Source organism: Primulina eburnea, chromosome 1 (assembly GCF_022965805.1).
Source record: "Primulina eburnea isolate SZY01 chromosome 1, ASM2296580v1, whole genome shotgun sequence".
NCBI lineage: Eukaryota > Viridiplantae > Streptophyta > Magnoliopsida > Lamiales > Gesneriaceae > Primulina > Primulina eburnea.
Window position 1 is genome coordinate 25,401,517 of NC_133101.1, and position 17,274 is coordinate 25,418,790.

Below are 17,274 nucleotides of genomic sequence, written 5' to 3' on the forward strand. Positions count from 1 at the left end.
AATGAAGGTGAGGGAGCCAGAGGGGAGGTCGGAGAAGTCTCAGAGAGCGGAGGGCCGTGTTAGGATGCCTCCGGTGGACAGACGAGAGAGATCCTCATCCGGGGACCGACCGAAACCTCGCCCGTCTCCTAGGCGAGGTCGAGGTCCTCCTTGGATCAACCAGAGGGTCGGATAGCCGAGAAGAGAAGGGCAGGGTCAGGATGTTCCTCGGGAACCTATCGAGCTGAGGAGGAGAGCAGACAAAGATAACCACCCCACGAAAGGAATGATTCACATGATCTCGAGGGGTGCTACTGATGGAGACTCTGTGCGAGCTCGAAAAGCACACAGGAAGAGATTGGATAATTTTGAGATATCCAGGGGTGCATATTTACCCCAAGATCCTGTCATCAGCTTCGGGCCGGAAGACCTTCAAGGTATCATAGCTCCTCATAATGATGCCTTGGTGGTGACAGCCACCATTGCCGACTACGACGTGGAAGTGATCTTCATTGATAATGGGAGCTCTGTAAATATATTGTTTAAGAGCACACTGGATCAGATGAAGGTGGAAGGATTCGAGTTTGATCCAATCTCCACTCCTCTGTATGGTTTCACGGGACATGACATTGTGCCGCTGGGTCTGATTACTCTTCCCTTAGCGAGTAACAAAAATGATGACATTTACCGTGGTGGATACCCCCTCACATATAATGGAATCCTGGGACGGCCAGATTTAAAGGACTTCAGAGCTGTAGCTTCCACGTATCATTAGAAGTTGAAGTTTCCTATGAGGAAGGAGGTGGGAGTCTTGTATGAAGACCAGAAAGTTGTGCGACGATGTTATGAAGGAATAGTGAAAGAAGAGGGGAAGAGGGCGCGTGTGGAGGTCAATATGATTAGAAGGGGGCGAAGTGGGTTGCCTGTGGTAATGAGGGAGGTTCAGGAGGTGATGGATGAAAAACCGGAGATCGTGACATTGGGGCCCGATAAGAAGACGCTCAGAATAGCCCCTGACCTTGACCCAAAGGTCAGGGAAGAATCATTACTTGTTTATAGGATAATCTTAGCGGTTCGCTTGGTCAGCCCAAGAGCTCACAGGTACGAGCCCAGATGTAGCAGAACACCGATTAAACATCTTACCAAATTCTCGTCCCGTGAAACAGAAGAAAAGACACTTCGGGCCCGAAAAAGATAGAGTTATAAAGAAGGAGGTGGGAGAGTTGCTCGATGCTGGGCACATTCGAGAGGTACAATTTCCTACTTGGCTCTCGAATGTCGTCTGTAGAACTCGTAAATCAGACTACGTACAAGCCATTCATAATTACTATTATTTAAATTAAAATGATTTTTTATGCACGAGAATTTAAATTCATTCCTTTAAAATTTGCTGAGTTATTTTACGCAATAGTTTAGTCATTATTTTTTCAGTTAATTAAGTGAGGCCGGACTGGAGTTGGAGTATGAAGATAAAATTTAATATTAAGAAAACATTCCTAGAATTTATTTAAGGTAAATAATAAATTAATTTAATGTAAAAGAATGTTTAAAGAATTATTTAAATACTTTGAGATAAGTAGTAAATAAGTTCTTTAGGTTCAAAAATTAATTTATTAATTCACTAAAATATTTAATGGGTAGATAAAACACTAAAGATTTAAAATACATTATTTTAACAATTTTTCACCCCATTTTAATAGTAGAATTCGGCCATCACCATTCTAGATTCAAAAATATGTGACAACTCATTTCCCTTGATTCATTTCCTTAATCCATTCTTGGTAGATAATCCCCTCACCATTTAATCTTCATCAATTAAACAATTAAGCAAATTTCTCTACCTGTACCTAGACTCATTTTCGGCCATGCACACCCCACAATTATCCCTTCAATCAAATCAAATCCCTCCTCATTCCTTATCTAACAAATAACTAGGATAGCCAGATTATTATCTTCCTTTTATCTTGCAACCTCCAATTTATTTTCCTAGCCTTCTGTGGGGCCCTTAGCTCCTAATCGTTATTACAACACAATTTGATTAGGGTTAAGTAATCACAGCGGAAAATGAGTTTAAAATTTCTTTACGACGAGCCCAAAATATCTCTTCTATAATTTAAATACTAAAAATAGTATCTAAATTCAAATCATAAAACACGCCCACACATAACTAAAACCAATCACATACAAACAACTCATATCCTCGGGACATGCCCCGGTATATAGATACATATACATATATACTGGGAACAAGACATAAACAAAAACCTCAGCCCAAGCTGTGGCTTCCTCCAGAAGTGCCCTCTCTGGCCTCCTGATATCCTGGAGTACCTGCCATTGTCCACACACAAAGACAACAACAGCCCCCCTTGGGGGTGAGCAAAGCTCCGTATGGAACAACCAATCATATATACCACAGATATCTAAACAATGATATATGGTATGCAATGCATGTATGTCGTGGAGGTATAGGGTCAAATGCCCATCCACTGAGCACATGTCAGAATCAATCGAATCGCTATCAAATCAAATCAATGCTCGAGCTGGCACACCGGCCGATATGGGAATACACATATGACAACGTCGACGAAGCGTCGTCAATCCCACATCTCATATCCAATCATATGGGGCCACAATTGTCTATGCTTTACGGGTCATATAATACCGGCATAGCGATTGTGTTCACAAACCCCGGAATCCAATCAAATCATATCAGGGTATCCAAGGATCATAGCTCAACGTGCATGTCATGTATCGATGTATGCATAAAATGATGTGTGTTAACAAAACATTTATTTTATACATCGATACTCAAATCTCAATGTCATGTATGCCACATCAAATCATCAAATAGGCACATAGACACGTATTCCAATCCAATCCAATCAAATCAATCCAATCATATATCATATAATACAGATACCTATCGTATGTTACCCGGTCGCAACATACCTCAATTCTTCGTTCCAATTGATGTAGTCTGAAGGTATCGGTATAATACTTTATCTACATCAATAACATACTCATTCCAATCAATAACATAATCCAAAATCAATAATATGAGTTTCAATTATCATTTGAAACTTCAATAATTCATATCAAATTCAAATCATATCATAATTCAATTCCGACTTTAAATACGAGTTTATTGTCGGTTATTCTACTACATATCAGAAATTCAACTTCAAATACATGCTATTCCAGCAACTTGATATTTAAAGCTGCTGAAACCAGAAGAAAATTACCTCAGTCTGAAGCCCTCGACGCTTAGATAACAAATATATAATTTGTTTCGCGTTTAGACTGCGTTTCGAAGTCGATTCGGACGATAGAAAATCGAATTCTCTCGAAATCTCTCGAACTCTCGGTAAATAAAATGAAGAAAGAAGGAAAAGAAATCCATTCTTATCCTCATCTCACTCGCGCTCGGGCGGTAGAATTCTCGCGCCCGAGCGCGAGACATTCTGTCCCCGAGTGTCAAGTGTACCGCGCTCGGGCGGTCAAACATTACCGCTCGGGCGCGGCATGTTCTGTCCCATGCCACTCGCTTCGCACTCGGGCGGTCACAAACTACCGCTCGGGCGCGAAGTGTTCTGCCCGAACATCAAGTTTTCATTCCTTGGCGCTCGGGCGGTCATTTTCTACCGCCCGGGCGCCACACGTTCTGTACAAATATTTATGTTTGTACTAAATTGGCGTCCGGCCTCGCAAATCAATTCGTACAACCTCAATTCATATACAATATTCATTTTCTCAATTCATTGTCACGATATACATCAAATACATAAGCCATGACAATTTCATTAATTATCGATAATCATATAAGATTTACGATAATACGATACACGGTCCTTACATTTCTCCCCCTCTTAAAAGATTTCGTCCTCGAAATCTCAAACATCACTATATACATAACATTGGCAAACATATATATGTGTCACCAGTTATAGTACATATCAAAACTAAAATCAGAATAAGGATCAGAATACATCGAATACAATGGAATAGATGTCGTAGAATCAAACAAATGCGGATACGAATCTCGCATCTTGCTTTCCAATTCCCACGTCGATTCTTCAACACCATGTCGTGTCCATTGCACTCGTACCAGGGGAATCGATTTGTTTCTCAATATCTTCTCCTTTCGATCCATAATGCGAAGAGGTTGTTCAACATAGGAAAGAGAAGGATCCAGTTCAACCTCATCAGGTGCAAGCACATGCGATGGATCAGGTTCATATTTCCTCAACATAGAAACATGAAACACATCGTGAATAGCAGATAGAGCTGGTGGCAATGCCAATCGATACGCAAGATCACCAACTCGATCCAGAATCTCGTATGGACCAACATATCGAGGAGATAACTTCCCTCGCATGCCGAATCGAACAATGCCTCTAAAGGGAGATATTTTCAAAAACACTCTGTCACCTTTCTGGAATTCCAAGGGTCGTCTTCGTTTATTCGCATAACTCGTTTGACGATCCTGAGCAGCTTTCATCCGCTGCCGAATCAACTGAACCTTATCATTCATTTCCTGTATCATTTCAGGTCCAGTCAATTGTTTCTCACCAATCTCATCCCAGAATAACGGTGATCTACATCGTCTCCCATATAGAGCTTCAAACGGAGCCATACCGATACTCGTCTGAAAGCTATTATTATATGAAAATTCAACCAATGGTAAGGCATCTTGCCATCCCATTCTGAAATCCATCACAATCGCACGTAACATATCCTCTAAAGTCTGAATCGTACGCTCAGTCTGGCCATCAGTTTGAGGATGATAAGCAGTACTCATAGCCAAACGCGTACCCATCGCTTCTTGAAAACTACCCCAGAATTTAGAAGCAAACCTGGGATCACGATCAGATACAATTGAGACTGGCACCCCGTGGAGTCTCACAACATTCTCAATGTATAAACGGGCCATTCTCTTATAAGAATAAGTCCGTTCATACGGAATAAAATGTGCAGATTTCGAAAGCCGGTCAATAATCACCCAAATAGCATCACAGCCCTTGGGCGAACGAGGTAAATGAGTCACAAAATCCATAGCAATATGCTCCCAATTCCATTTCGGGATTTCAAGACTATGGAGTAATCCTCCCGGTTTCATTCTCTCGGCTTTCACTTGCTGGCAGACAAGACATTTCGAAATAAACTCAGCAATGTCCTTCTTCATACGTCTCCACCAGAATTGAGGTCTCAATGTCAAATACATCTTCCGGCCTCCCGGGTGAATACTGTATTTGCTACAATGTGCTTCACGAAGAAGGGCAGATCTCAAATCAGAATCATTAGGAACTACCAGCCGACCATTAAGTCGTAAAGAACCATCAGAAGAAATCTGAAATCCAGACTGATGTCCAGCAGATACCAGTTCTTTCGACTTTTGGATCTGAGCATCGCTTCGTTGGGCCTTTCGAATCTTCGATATCAAATTCGGCTCAATTTGCAATGCTGAGACAGTGACAGAATTCCAATTCGAGTGAAAAGTCCAACCAGAAGTACAAATATCCTCATGTACCTTGGCGACATACACAGAAGCTAGAACAGAATCATGAACTTTACGGCTCAGGGCATCCGCAGTAACATTCACCGATCCAGGGTGATATTGAATCTCACAATTAAAATCTTTCAGGAGATCCATCCACCTGCGTTGCCTCATATTCAAATCAGATTGAGAAAAGAGATATTTCAGACTCTTATGGTCCGAATAGATAACAAACTTTTCTCCGTACAAATAATGGCGCCAAATCTTCAAAGCAAACACAATGGCGGCCAATTCGAGATCATGAACAGGATAACGAGTTTCATGAGATTTTAATTGACGAGACGCATAAGCAACCACTTTGCCATGTTGCATCAGAACACAGCCCAAACCCTTCCCAGACGCATCTGTACAAACCACAAATCCTCCGGTACCTGAGGGAATAGTAAGCACAGGTGTAGTGGTCAATCTCGTCTTCAATTCAAGAAAACTAGCTTCACATTCATCTGACCAAATGAATCGCTGATTCTTCTGTGTCAGTTGAGTAATAGGTTTAGCTATCTTCGAAAACCCTTCAATAAAACGACGATAATAACCAGCTAAACCCATGAAGCTTCGAATCTCAGGAACATTCGTAGGTCTTGGCCAATTCAATACAGCTTCGACATTCGCAGGATCAACAGATATGCCATGTCTCGAAATGACGTGGCCCAAAAATTCCACTTGGTCCATCCAGAATTCACATTTGGACAATTTAGCATATAAATGACTAGTACGAAGAGTTTGAAGTACCAGTCTCAGATGTTCAGCATGCTCCTTTCTCGATTTCGAATACACAAGAATATCATCGATAAACACAATAACGAATCGGTCCAGATAATCTCGAAAGACCCGATTCATTAAGTCCATAAAAATAGCAGGAGCATTCGTAAGACCGAAAGGCATAACCAGAAATTCATAATGGCCATACCTCGTACGAAAAGCAGTTTTGGGTACATCTTCGTCTCGAACACGTACTTGATGATACCCAGAAAGAAGATCAATCTTCGAGTAAACAGAAATACCCTGAAGCTGATCAAACAAATCATCAATACGCGGAAGTGGGTACTTATTTTTCACAGTAGCCCGATTCAATTGTCTATAATCGATACACATTCGCATTGTACCATCTTTCTTTCGAACAAATAAAACTGGAGCTCCCCAAGGTGATACACTCGGTCGAATATATCTCTTATCGAGAAGATCCTGTAATTGTTCTTTCAATTCTTTCAGTTCCAATGGTGCCATGCGATAGGGAGCTTTAGAAATAGGCGCAGTCCCCGGCACAAGATCAATACTAAACTCAACTTCTCGATGAGGAGGAAAATCAGGAATCTCATCGGGAAATACATCTGGAAACTCTTTCGCAACAGGAATCTCAGACAAGGAAGATTCTTTCTTCGAAATATCAATAGCGTAGATAAGATAACCCTCATCTCCGCTAGTCAACAATCGGGACATTTCCAAGGAAGATACCAATGGAATTTTGGCTTGGGAACCTTTGCCATAAAAATTCCACTTGGGTCCATCGATCGGTCGAAATCGAACCACTCCGTGACAACAATCAACAGTAGCTCGATTTGTCATCAAGATATCCATGCCAACAATACAATCGAAGTCGTGCATAGGGAGGACAATCAAATTCAGGAATATCACGTTATCCTCATATATCAATACACAATTATGCACAACTTTCTCAGACAAAATAATCTTTCCTGCTGGCGTGGCTATCGACAAAGTATCATACAACGGGGTACATTCAATATCGTGAGATGCAACAAATGCATGAGATATGAATGAATGAGATGCTCCTGTATCAAATAAAACACGTGCAGGATAATCGCAAAGCGTGCAAATACCTGCAATTACACCACCAGGAGCTTCTCTCGCCTGATCCTCAGTCATGGCATACACTCTAACTTGCTGAGGGCCTTGGGCAGTCTGGCCACCAGGTCCTCGAGCTCTTGGTACATTCGACTGCTGAAAAGATGGAACAGGAACAGCAGGTCTCATCATACTAGGGCCACCTCTAAATCCTGGCTGGGGTTGAGCAGAAGTCGTACCCCTGTTCGGACATACTCGAGAGAAATGGCCTTCTTGCCCACACTGATAACAAGTACCAAACATACCTCGACACTGCTCGATAGTATGTTTACCCCCACAATGACTACAATATGGAGCAATCACATGACTCCCTCTCTGTGATCCACTAGAGCTCGAAGAAGACGAAGAAGCAGATCCAGTCTTCTTGAACTTCTTACCCCTCGGTCGCAAAGTAGGCTGCTGAGTTGACACCGGTGGTGGAGGAGTATACTGTGGACCTCCCCGCCTAAGTCCAGCCTCGGCTGCCTTGGCTCGTTCAACTGCCTCTGCGTAGCTGGTAGGCAATCCAGAAACAACATATGTATACAAGACAGGATGTAAACCATTTACAAACCTGTTATATTTTGCCCTCGCATTCCCAGCCACGTGAGGTGCATACTTCAATAACGTAGAAAATTTAGAAGCATACTCTGCAACAGTCATCGTTCCCTGCTGCAGATTATTAAATTCATTCTCCTGAGCAGTATAATAAGAAGGAGGGGAATACTGCTCCAAAAACTTGGCCTTGAAGACATCCCATGTGACTTCAGTCCCGGCCTCTTTCAATCCAATCTCAGCGGCTTCCCACCAAGATTTAGCTCGGTCTTTCAACTGATACAAAGCAAGTTTCAGTCTCCGAGCCGTGGAATACTCAACAATATTAAACAAGTGCTCGATATCCTTTAGCCAGGCCTCAGCTCTTTCAGCACTCTCAGTGCCAAAGAACCTCGGTGGTTTCAGATCCTGGAATCGAGCCATCACAACATCCATGGACAATCCTTCAAATTGCCCAACAATCCTCTCAGTACTGCTACTCGCAGTTTCATTTGTGTGATCCATCTACAAATCAAAAGATGAATATCACAATTTCATATCAATTCATAATCTCATCGTCTCATATCATCAATCTCATCAGATACTTACTCAAATCAAATCACATAAGAGCAAGTAATACAAATAAGTCAAACACATACGCACAATTCATTTGTGCCTATTCAAGTGTACACAAGACTCAATAGAGCATTCCCAGCTATGCTCTGATACCATCTAGTGTGGGGCCCTTAGCTCCTAATCGTTATTACAACACAATTTGATTAGGGTTAAGTAATCACAGCGGAAAACGAGTTTAAAATTTCTTTACGACGAGCCCAAAATATCTCTTCTATAATTTAAATACTAAAAATAGTATCTAAATTCAAATCATAAAACACGCCCACACATAACTAAAACCAATCACATACAAACAACTCATATCCTCGGGACATGCCCCGGTATATAGATACATATACATATATACTGGGAACAAGACATAAACAAAAACCTCAGCCCAAGCTGTGGCTTCCTCCAGAAGTGCCCTCTCTGGCCTCCTGATATCCTGGAGTACCTGCCATTGTCCACACACAAAGACAACAACAGCCCCCCTTGGGGGTGAGCAAAGCTCCGTATGGAACAACCAATCATATATACCACAGATATCTAAACAATGATATATGGTATGCAATGCATGTATGTCGTGGAGGTATAGGGTCAAATGCCCATCCACTGAGCACATGTCAGAATCAATCGAATCGCTATCAAATCAAATCAATGCTCGAGCTGGCACACCGGCCGATATGGGAATACACATATGACAACGTCGACGAAGCGTCGTCAATCCCACATCTCATATCCAATCATATGGGGCCACAATTGTCTATGCTTTACGGGTCATATAATACCGGCATAGCGATTGTGTTCACAAACCCCGGAATCCAATCAAATCATATCAGGGTATCCAAGGATCATAGCTCAACGTGCATGTCATGTATCGATGTATGCATCAAATAATGTGTGTTAACAAAACATTTATTTTATACATCGATACTCAAATCTCAATGTCATGTATGCCACATCAAATCATCAAATAGGCATATAGACACGTATTCCAATCCAATCCAATCCAATCAATCCAATCATATATCATATAATACAGATACCTGTCGTATGTTACCCGGTCGCAACATACCTCAATTCTTCGTTCCAATTGATGTAGTCTGAAGGTATCGGTATAATACTTTATCTACATCAATAACATACTCATTCCAATCAATAACATAATCCAAAATCAATAATATGAGTTTCAAATATCATTTGAAACTTCAATAATTCATATCAAATTCAAATCATATCATAATTCAATTCCGACTTTAAATACGAGTTTATTGTCGGTTATTCTACTACATATCAGAAATTCAACTTCAAATACATGCTATTCCAGCACCTTGATATTTAAAGCTGCTGAAACCAGAAGAAAATTACCTCAGTTTGAAGCCCTCGACGCGTAGATAACAAATATATAATTTGTTTCGCGTTTAGACTGCGTTTCGAAGTCGATTCGGACGATAGAAAATCGAATTCTCTCGAAATCTCTCGAACTCTCGGTAAATAAAATGAAGAAAGAAGGAAAAGAAATCCATTCTTATCCTCATCTCACTCGCGCTCGGGCGGTAGAATTCTCGCGCCCGAGCGCGAGACATTCTGTCCCCGAGTGTCAAGTGTACCGCGCTCGGGCGGTCAAACATTACCGCTCGGGCGCGGCATGTTCTGTCCCATGCCACTCGCTTCGCGCTCGGGCGGTCACAAACTACCGCTCGGGCGCGAAGTGTTCTGCCCGAACATCAAGTTTTCATTCCTTGGCGCTCGGGCGGTCATTTTCTACCGCCCGGGCGCCACACGTTCTGTACAAATATTTATGTTTGTACTAAATTGGCGTCCGGCCTCGCAAATCAATTCGTACAACCTCAATTCATATACAATATTCATTTTCTCAATTCATTGTCACGATATACATCAAATACATAAGCCATGACAATTTCATTAATTATCGATAATCATATAAGATTTACGATAATACGATACACGGTCCTTACACCTTCCCTCCCACTCCCTATTATCGAAATTTCAGTGTCCTTCAGCTAGAGAAAATCGTGAGTTCTTGAGAGGAAATAAGAGAGTAAGTCTAGCAAGTAAAGCAACTCCGTCTCCGCCGCGCCGCATCGCCGTATTTGTTTGTTTTCCTTTCAAAACAAATCCAAGGCATGCGTATATTTTCCCTTGCTCTTCAATCAAGTCATAATATGATTTTTAAACATTACATGATCATGATTTTATAGCCAAAAACCAAAATTCATGACAGTTTTTTTGAAAATATGTACAGAATTTTTCGGGCTCCCACATGCACTTCACGATTTGGCTTGTTTTTGATGATTTCAGGGTGTGGCTCGATCCTAGGCTCCCACGGATGCATCTAGACATGTACTAGACATGTTAGGGTCATGTATGTCCATTGGTTCCAGCCCCTTCACGCTGGAGAAGGAGGTTTGACAGCAACTCTCCTAATGACAAATTATGAGTTTTGAAATTTCTTGTTTTCGGCTTGTACAAGGAGGTTCGAATCTTGGTTGGCTTTTGGGCCTGTAACCATGGTTGGAACCCTTCCTTGACATGTTTAGGACATGACCAAGATTCCCTTTCATGGTTTGGTTCATGTTCCCAACAGTTTTTAAAATAAAACAAGAACAGCCCCTTCGGTTTTCATCTTTCCAAGTGTGTGGGTGTAGTTTCGTATTTTTAGGGTGTTGTGGATCTTGGTTGGATTCTAGCCCTTAGCCATGGTTCACACAATACCTCATGATGTCTATATTGAGCCATGGTTGATCATATGGCCACTAGAACGACACATGACAGCAAGCGATCCAAACAATCGCATGGTGCAGAATTTTCCTTGTGTTCTCGGTTTGGGTTGTGTGTCGCCCTTGGTGTTTGGCTTGAATTGTGGTTGGTATAGGCCCCTTAGCCATGGTTCAAACCACACCTTAGGATGTCGAGAAGAGGCTATGGTCGGTGGTTCAACCCCCAATCACAATTAGCCTTGCAAACGACGCAATGAAGCTCGACAACTGCTGCTGTAATTTTGATAGCAACTTTGTGCTTCGGATCAGAAGCTCGTCTGAGTTCTTGGTTGGATTTGGGAATATGGCCTTGGACTGTACAGTACCTTATCAAGTTAGGAAGGTCATGTTTTTGACCGTTTGTGATTCGGTTAAGCTTATAGGGCGTACGAGAATTTACGGTGCAATGTGCCAAAGTGACTCTCGAAAGATCATTTCTTGTTTTTGCCCTCCATTCACCAAATTTCAACTTGTAAAATTTTAGGAGATTTATTTCATCATTTTAGGTGTATTTTAATCATGACTAAATGATGGTTAGATGTTGGTTCAGGTTGGTACGGAGTCATGGTTAGAAATTTAGTTTTTGGTCTAGTTGGCCCCGTTTTTGGGTTCAATGACTAAGTTATTTTCAAGGAAAAATCATTTGCATATTTTTCATGTAAGAATTAGGTCGCAGCGAGCCTGGGAATGATCCAACTCATTCGGTAAAATAATACAGAACATTTAATTATATTACGTGCATAAAAATATAAAAGTTTATTTTTGAGATTTATGCGATATTGCTTGTGGCCACTTCACACTCATGGGATTGTAGCTTATCATGGGATTATTACTTCATCCGGTGGCTACTGACCGGTTCATGTTCATGTATGGGTACGGATATCCAGTCCAAGGGCTGTGATGGTCTCTACCGCCCAATATACTGTGGTTTAGTCTGATCAGACGATTCAGTTCATGTTATGGGCCACTTGCGTAGAACATATTCACAACAGAAAAATTATGATATGCTATTTCATGACAGGGCTCTATCGAGCAAACATTCCACTTACGATTTTTCAGTTATGCACGTATTTATAATTACTCATGACAAGATATTTTCACGTTACGCTTTACGATATGACATTTTTACACGACATGAAATTTTATGATATATTTACTTGTTATCTATGATATATTTACTTGTTATCTATGATATATGCATGCTGAGTCTTTAGACTCACTAGGCTTGATTGTTGTAGGTACTGATGAGGTCGGGACCGAGGGCGGGGACCAGTGAGCCATCTTGGATCGGCAGTAGCAGGAGCCCGAGGACCTCATTTATCAGTTTATTTATTATTTTATGCGAACTCATTTTATCACGATGAATTATTTTAAGTTGTTGCTTTGAAACAAATATTTACTTCCGCTACCATTTTAAACATTGAATATTTTTATCAGTATATTTTATGAAAGAGGCATTTGATTTATTTAAAGAGAAAATTTTAAATTATTCTGTAAATTTTCGAATACGAATTTTGGGCCTCTGCATCGTCCTTGTTCCGAAGAGTTCAGGGAAATGAAGGATGTGTGTGGACTTCAGAGACCTCAATAAGGCGTGCCCTAAAGATTTTTATCCTCTGCCCCGAACAGATCAGTTGGTGGACTCCACAACGGGACATCAATATCTGTGTATGTTGGATGCTTTTCAGGTATATCACCAAATCCCTTTAGCTGTGGAGGACCAAGATAAAGTGAGCTTCATCACCTCTGAAGGAACTTTCTGCTACGTGGTCATGCCCTTCGGACTCAAAAATGCCGAAGCCACGTATCAAAGATTGATGGATAGGGTATTTTCTGAGCACATGGGAAGGAATTTCGAAGTGTATGTGGACGACGTCATGGTGAAATCAAAAGACTCAGCCCAGTTCATACCTGATTTGGTGGAAACCTTTGCCACCCTCAGATCCTACGGACTGAAGCTGAATCCTCAGAAGTGTATCTTCAGGGTGATGAGTGGAAAGTTTTGGGTTATATGGTGACAAGGAGGGGGATTGAGGCCAACCCCGAGAAAGTTCAAGCTATCCAAGATATGGTCTATTCCCAAGGACCCAAAGATGTTCAGCAGTTGACAGGGAGGATTGCTACGCTGACACGTTTTATCTTGAGGTCCGGCCACAGAAGCTTACCATTCTTACGGACCTTGCGTAAGGCAAAAAAATTTGAATGGAGTCCAAATTTCAAGAAAGCTTTCACAGAATTGAAGAGTACCTTGCTGAGCTTCCTGTACTGGCAAAACCGGCAGCAGGTGAGCCTTTGTGGGTATATTTATCTGCCACTGAAGGGGCTGTGAGTTTGGTACTTTTCAAGCCAGAGGGATCAATTCAGCAGCCGGTTCACTATGTTTCACATGCACTCAAAGGGGCATAGATCATATACTAAGGGTTGGAAAATTTGGCTTTGGCTTTGGTGATGACAGCGAGGCGCTTGAGGCCCTACTTCCTATCTCATCCAATTGTGGTGCTCACCAACAGTCCATTGGGCAGAATCCTAACTCGTTCGGATATGTCTGGCCGTTTGATTAAGTGGACTACTGAGCTAGGAGAGTATGACATCCAGTATGAGCCGAGAACAGCCATTAAAGAACAAGCATTAGCCGATTTTTTTGCTGAGACCGTGCATCATGAAAATGAAAACCCTTGAAAAGTGTATGTTGATGGTTCATCTTCTGATGGAAGTGTGGTGGGGGGTAGTATTGATTTCGCCAACTGGGAAGGAGGTGAAGTTAGTAGTTAGGTTGGATTTTAGAGCATCCAACAATGAGGCAGAATATGAGGCTGTGTTGGCAGGACTTCAAGCAGCCAGAAATGTGGGAGCTACCCGAGTACATGTTTTTTCTGATTCACAGTTGGTAGCGCAACAGATGAAGGGATTGTATGATGTGAAAGATGAAAAGATTATTGAGTATACTCAAGAGGTAAACAGAGTTAGTGAAAAATTCACCGAGGTCACGTTTGAACAGATTCCAGAAAAGAAAATGAGAAGGCAGACACTCTAGCCAAAATGAGAAGTTGGAAGACTAGAGATGTGGTCTTTCAAGTCAAACTCACACCTCACACAAGTTCACCTGCAGTTGAGCAAGAAGAAGAGGATTGGAAAACCGCTATAACTGGTTACTTGAAGGAGGGAAAACTTCCTGTTGACCCTAGGGAAGCTCGTAAATTGAGAAGAAAATGTTCGCGTTATATGGTGATCGGGGAGGTATTGTATCGAAAATCCTTCGCTGGACCACTTCTTTGATGCTTGAGTTATCAGGAGGCAGATTATATGCTCCGAGAAATTCATGAAGGGTGTGTGGAAATCACCTGGGGGCGTACGCTTTGGCAAAGAAGGTGTCGCTCGCCGGTTATTGTTGGCCCTCAGTGCTGCATGATGCTTAAGAGTTGGTGATTTCCTGTGATAGCTGCCAACATCACACCCAGTTGCATCACCAGCCGGCCGCGCTGATGAGGGCTATCCTCGCTGCTTGTACTTTTGACCAGTGGGGAATGGATATCGTAGGGCCTTTTCCTATAGCTCCCACACAGAAAAAGTTTCTATTGGTAGCAGTTGATTATTTTTCGAAATGGGTTGAAGCAGAGCCATTGGCCAGAATTGCTGAGAATGACGTACTGAAGTTCCTGTGGAAGAATATAGTGTGCAGGTATGGGGTGCCCAGAAGACTGATATCCGATAACGGAAGACAGTTCCAAGGAGCTAAGATCCAAGCCTGGTGTAAAGAGATGAAGATACAACAAGTCTTTACCTCTGTAGCTTACCAACAGAGTAATGGGCAGGTCGAGGTGACTAATCAGACGTTGGTGCAGCGTCTAAAGGTTCGACTGGGCAAAGCTAAAGGAAATTGGGTGGATGAACTCCCAGGTGTCTTATGGGCGTACCGAACCACTCTAAGAGAAAGAACCAGAGAAACTCCTTTCAGTCTGGTATATGGTAATGAGGCTATGCTCCCAACTGAGATTGGTTTGGAATCTTCAAGGGTGATGTGTTATGATGAAGATAATGATATGAGACGTGCCATAGACCTTGATCTGTTGGAAGAAAAGAGGGAAGCTGTGAGCATTCGCATGGAAGGCTATAAAAACTGCATGGCGCAATCTTATAATCGGAGGGTCATTCAGAGAAGCTTCCAGGTAGGCGACTTGGTCCTGAGGAAGGTGCAAGAAGAGCAGAGAGGGAAGTTAGACCCAAGTGGGAGGGTCCCTTCAAAGTGAACGAAAGCTTATCCCTTCAAGGCTTTGAAGAGACCTTGGGATGCTTACCACCTTAAGAAATATTATTCCTGATTTTATTGTTGACGTATTTCATTTTTCTATGTAATCAGTTGAAATTTAATAAAATCAAGTTTTTCTTTTCAGTTAATGAATGTTTATGTATTATGAAAGTGATAAAAATGTTATTTTCCTACTAAGGCATCGCCTAATAGAGGAGCTGAGTGGAGGAGAAAAATTTTATTTTCCTATTTAGGCTGCGCCTAGTAGAGGAGCATAGTTGGGGCAGAGAGAAATTTTATTTTCCTACTCAGGCTGTGTCTAGTAGAGGAGCGGAGTTGGGAAGAAGAGAAAATTTTTTATTTTCCTACTTAGGCAGTGCCTAGTAGAGGAGCAGAGTTGGGAAGAAAAGAAATTTTTTTTATTTTCCTAATAAGGCATCGCCTAGTAGAGGAGCAGAGGCGAAGAAGAGAAAAAAATTTATTTTCCTACTTAGGCTATGCCTAGTAGAGGAGCAGAGTTTGGAAGAAGAGAAAAAATTTTATTTTCCTACTCAGTCTGTGCCTAGTAGAGGAGCAGAGTTGAGAAGAAGAGAAAAAATTTTATTTTCCTACTAAGGCGTCACCTAGTAGAGGAGCAGAGTGGAAGAGAAAAATTAAATTTTCCTACTAAGGCATCGCCTAGTAGAGGAGCAGAGTTGAGGAGAAAAATTAAATTTTCCTGCTAAGACATCGCCTAGTAGAGGAGCAGAGTTGGGAAGAAGAGAAAAAATTTTATTTTCCTACTTAGGCTATGCTTAGTAAAGGAGCAGAGTTTGGGAGAAGAGAAAAAAATTTTATTTTCCTACTTAGGTTGTGCCTAGTAGAGAAACAGAGTTGGGAAGAAGAGCAAAATTTTATTTCCTGCTAAGCTATCGCCTAACAGAGGAGTTAGAGAGTGAGGGGTGTTGAATTTATATTTTCCTGTTAAGGCGTGGCCTAGCGGAGTAGTTAGAGGGCAAGGATGATGAATTTTTATTTTCCTGCTAAGGTATCACCTAGCAGAGGAATTAGAGGGTGGGGGTGTTGAATTTTTAATTTCCTACTATGGCGTGGCCTAGCAGAGGAGTTAGAGGGCGAGGATGATGAATTTTTATTTTCCTGGTAAGGTATCACCTGGCAGAGGAGTTAGAGGGTGTGGGTGTTGAATTTTTATTTTCCTGCTAAGACATCGCCTAGTAGAGGAGTTAGAGAGCTAGGGCGTTGAATTTTTATTTTCATACTAAGGCATCGCCTAGCAGAGGAGTTTGCACTCTGCCGATTTTATTCACTCTAGTGGTTTGAAAGCATCAGAGATAAATTTAGAAAAAGCACTGAATGCAAACGCAAAATACTCAATATGGTAGAAAACGAGTTCGTACATACAAAAAGTGCGCAAAAGGAGTGATATAAACGTCATAAAATCCATATTCGCATAATAATATGAAAAGTAAAGTGGTGCAGAAAATAACAGAATATGGCCCGAAGGCATAAAATGTCTGCATAAAAGAAAAAATAACATAAGTAAAGGAGCTTGGTCTAAGAATCGGGGGGAGACTCGCTATGAAACCCTCAATGTCGATGAAGTCAGTAGGGCTCCTAGCGGAGGATAGCCCTGAGCCTTGAAGATGCCGACTGCACCCTTGAAACCCACCTCCAGGAAATGATAAGCTTTAGGGCGCAGATCTCGTTGAACTCCTGGGACTTGAGGA

General features: G+C 41.7%; 1 protein-coding gene across 1 annotated transcript; it reads left to right on the top strand.

The window, feature by feature from the left end:
- The first annotated feature begins 265 nt into the window (after window positions 1–265).
- Window positions 266–754, top strand: LOC140806207 (uncharacterized). The gene has a single exon (XM_073162728.1). The coding sequence runs from the start codon at window positions 266–268 to the stop codon at window positions 752–754; it is 489 nt and encodes a 162-aa protein (XP_073018829.1).
- Window positions 755–17,274: the final 16,520 nt, after the last annotated feature.

Excerpts from the sequence above, each read along its gene's own strand:
- LOC140806207 (XM_073162728.1), top strand. The coding sequence starts at position 266 with ATGATTCACATGATCTCGAGGGGTGCTACTGATGGAGACTCTGTGCGA.